A 3,127-nucleotide genomic window follows, 5' to 3' on the forward strand; every position below is an offset into this window, starting at 1 on the left:
AACTCATAAGCAAATGTAGTAGGTAGAAAAAGTAACTTTATTCAAAGCCTAGTTTGCAGACCACCACCAAGACATCCTGAAAATCTAGTTTTACTCTATGTGCCAAAAAACCCACAGCCCAGCCAAAACCTTGCTTCCTAAGTAAGCAGAGTCTCATTGCAGTTGTTCTACCTCACTGTATTTCCAATTTACAGTAACAGTTGTGACAAACTGTGCACCAGAAACACATCAAGATTTCCAACAATACCTTCAGTGAGTAAAGATCCACTTTTCAATACCTGGTATTTGAAGGTTTTTATGGAGTCACAGACAACAGGGTATTTGGACAAAACTTCATGAATTGCCATTTCCAAAGAACTCAGTAGTCGAGAAAAAATAATCCAAAGCCCTATAACAGTTTATTTTAAACTATTTCATTTCAGCAGCTCAATTTCAAAGATCTTGGGATCACCAATTATTTTTATTCCTAAGTCTGGAGTACACGAAAATCCTGTCATATAAACCATCAGTATTAATAAGATCCAGATAGGAAAAAAAAAATTAAAAAAAAAATATATACAGTCCTGCAATTCTTTTCTCAATCTTTCCACATGCTCAGTAGAAAGTAAGGCTTCTCCCAAAACTCATCTTTTTTCATTTTTACCTTTATCTGAAATCAGGTTTCTCAAACAGAAAATTATTTTGAGAACAAATTTCTCACTACACACACAGTTCCTCAAAGTCCTGTTTTTGGGGGTACCTGCAGAGCTTGGCTTTGTACCACTCCTGCAGGCACAGGAAAGACACCACTCCTCAAATATTAAGGATGTGGAGAGCTAATAGGCAGAAGCAAAACACTACTACTCCAGTAATTACTACTGTAATTCTTAGAGTTGCTGTTCTCTGTAACTCAGAAAGCAAAATGGTTCTGTATCACGTAGTCATGCAATCACAATACCTTTCCTAGAAAGCTGCAAGAGTCTGTTTTCTGCTCCCTGCTAGGCCTGCTCCTCATGATTTCTGAGCTCAGCAATCTGACTCGGTCTTATTGTGGCTGTTCATTAGGTGTGCTAGGAACAGCATCAGTGTACAAGGATGTTAACTGACTAACTCCAGAAAATCTACAGCTTCGCTAGAAACTGGAAAATGTCCCTAGAAATTCCCCTTCTTTTTCATGCTTTTTGCCTTTTCTTTCACTTCTGAAACATAAACCAAGCCTCTTCTATTGCCGCTCTCCACCCTGTGATATGAATGTAAACAAAACCCAGTGACAGAATAATCAAGTTTTACCAGTGAAAAAAGCACCATACCATTAAACCTTTGTTCCTTTTAGTAGAGTTCCAGCAGCATTAAGACACCAAAGCCCCACCCATACTAGTGCTTAAAACCTTGCTCCCATGTCCTCTGTATTTATGTACTCTGCAATGCTTTGGATCCTGGTATTAAAACAGAAGAGATACTGAACACGCTACGTGATCATAGGAACATGGAGAGCAGTTTCTGTGAATCTCTAGCTACATGAATTTGTGTGCAACAGACCTACTTTGTGCCTTGTAACATTTACAGTGCAGATCTAGTTCTCCTGCGAGGCTGAGGAGTCATTCACTGTTCACTGGCACTGAACGGTTTTGCCATAGCCACCTCTTCCAGCATCATAGTCTTGCCGATACTCATCTCGGACCTTAAGAAGGAGGGAAAAGGGAAAGCCCAGTAAAGACAAAGAAACAATTTATCAAAAACGATTACACCATCAGAATATAGCCAAACTGAGTTCACAAAATGTAAGTTGCCACAAGGAGTTGACTGACAAAACAGAAGGCAAAATGCATCATGGAGAAGCCCAGAACACAGCACAGACTAACTTCCTTTTTAATCAAGTCCAGGAGGACAGCCAAGGTGAGGATGGCCACTCTCATGCTTCAGTATCTACTACTTGCTCAACCTGAGGTAAGCTAAGAGTTGTTCTTTGTGTTCTCCAGTCTTACATTTTCTGGGCTTATTTATAAGCATTATCTCCCCAAAGCTTCTGAAAGTACTTTCAGTGAAATACATTAAGTTACCTAGTCTTACTAGATAACATCACCACTGATAAGATGCCCTACCCACTAATGCATAGTATTATCTTAAACAATAATTCTTAAATTGCTGTTTCTGAAGTTGTTATGAATGTGTTCCTTAAAATCTGGACTGCACAACAACCTACCTGGCCTCCTGATCTTCCACGTCCATATTGTCTACCCTCCTTAAATCCTGCATCCCAGTCTGTCCTTATGATCCTGTCATCAAGTCTGGTTCCGTTGATGTAGCGCATTGCATTTTCAGCATCTCCTCTTGCATAATACCTTGGGAAGGGGTTAATGGAAAAACCCTACGGTTCTACTTGCAACACAACGAAAAACTAACAGTCTCAAATGGGCTACCAAACCAAGTATTTGCCTGAATCAGGTTCCTGCTAGCTTACTTCAAAAAGCAATCCTTTTTATGAAGCTATGTGGGCTGAGAAAACTGCTAGTGAAGCAGAACAATGTGCCAGAATTCAAGCATAGTACAGATGCACATATTGGATTAAATTCTTTAATGATATTCACTTTAAAACCATAAGGTCTACCACTAAGAAAAGAATGAGATGCCCCATGAATGCTCCATTCATGCTGCCAAGTTTCACCATTTTGGCGAGTTTACTGGAACCAGTAACAATTATCTTCAAAGAGACTTGCAAGCAAGGGAGCCAACACATCACAAGGATGCAAGATACCAACACCAAGTTTACGTGTGAAAAGAAACCCTTCTTTACTCGGGCACAGAGAATACACTTTTACTGCGGAGGCTACCTAAAAAGTGTCTGGCTTGAAGTAGCAGAGTGACAGCAACCTAGTGACCCCCAGGCAACGTGCAGGATACGCCTGCCCTCTCTCGCCCAGGTCTCCCAGACACCTCAGCAACTCAATCACGTTTCCTCGGGCCCGCAGAAGGATACTCCACGAAACAGAAGCCGCAGGCGGTTTTCTTCACTTTGTCCAGCCCCATGATGACCTTCTTGATGTCGCCGCTCTTGCCGAAGAGCTCGTGGATCTGCTCCTCTGTGGTGTAGAAGGAGAGGTTCCCCACGTACAGCGTAGAGCTCTTCCTCAGCAGCCGCTCCTGGTCG

The 3,127-nt window shown here is 41.5% G+C and overlaps 1 protein-coding gene across 1 annotated transcript; it reads right to left on the reverse strand.

Annotated features, from left to right (window-relative positions):
- Nucleotides 1-1,285: 1,285 nt before the first annotated feature.
- LOC104392328 (nuclear cap-binding protein subunit 2) lies at nucleotides 1,286-3,121 on the reverse strand. Its single transcript, XM_010001719.1, has 3 exons — nucleotides 2,957-3,121; nucleotides 2,183-2,321; nucleotides 1,286-1,660 (listed from the first exon to the last, which is right to left on the reverse strand). The coding sequence occupies exons 1-3, from the start codon at nucleotides 3,004-3,006 to the stop codon at nucleotides 1,589-1,591; spliced, it is 261 nt and encodes an 86-aa protein (XP_010000021.1). The 5' UTR covers nucleotides 3,007-3,121; the 3' UTR covers nucleotides 1,286-1,588.
- Nucleotides 3,122-3,127: the final 6 nt, after the last annotated feature.

Source organism: Chaetura pelagica, unplaced genomic scaffold (genome assembly GCF_000747805.2).
Source record: "Chaetura pelagica isolate M959 unplaced genomic scaffold, ChaPel_1.0 scaffold807, whole genome shotgun sequence".
Lineage (NCBI taxonomy): Eukaryota > Metazoa > Chordata > Aves > Apodiformes > Apodidae > Chaetura > Chaetura pelagica.

Coding starts and splice junctions, on each gene's coding strand:
- LOC104392328 (XM_010001719.1), bottom strand. CDS start 3,006: ATGGGGCTGGACAAAGTGAAGAAAACCGCCTGCGGCTTCTGTTTCGTG. Junction 2,322..2,956: donor TGCGGCTTCTGTTTCGTGGA/GTATCCTTCTGC, acceptor CCCCTTCCCAAG/GTATTATGCAAGAGGAGATG. Junction 1,661..2,182: donor GTGGAAGATCAGGAGGCCAG/GTAGGTTGTTGT, acceptor CTCCTTCTTAAG/GTCCGAGATGAGTATCGGCA.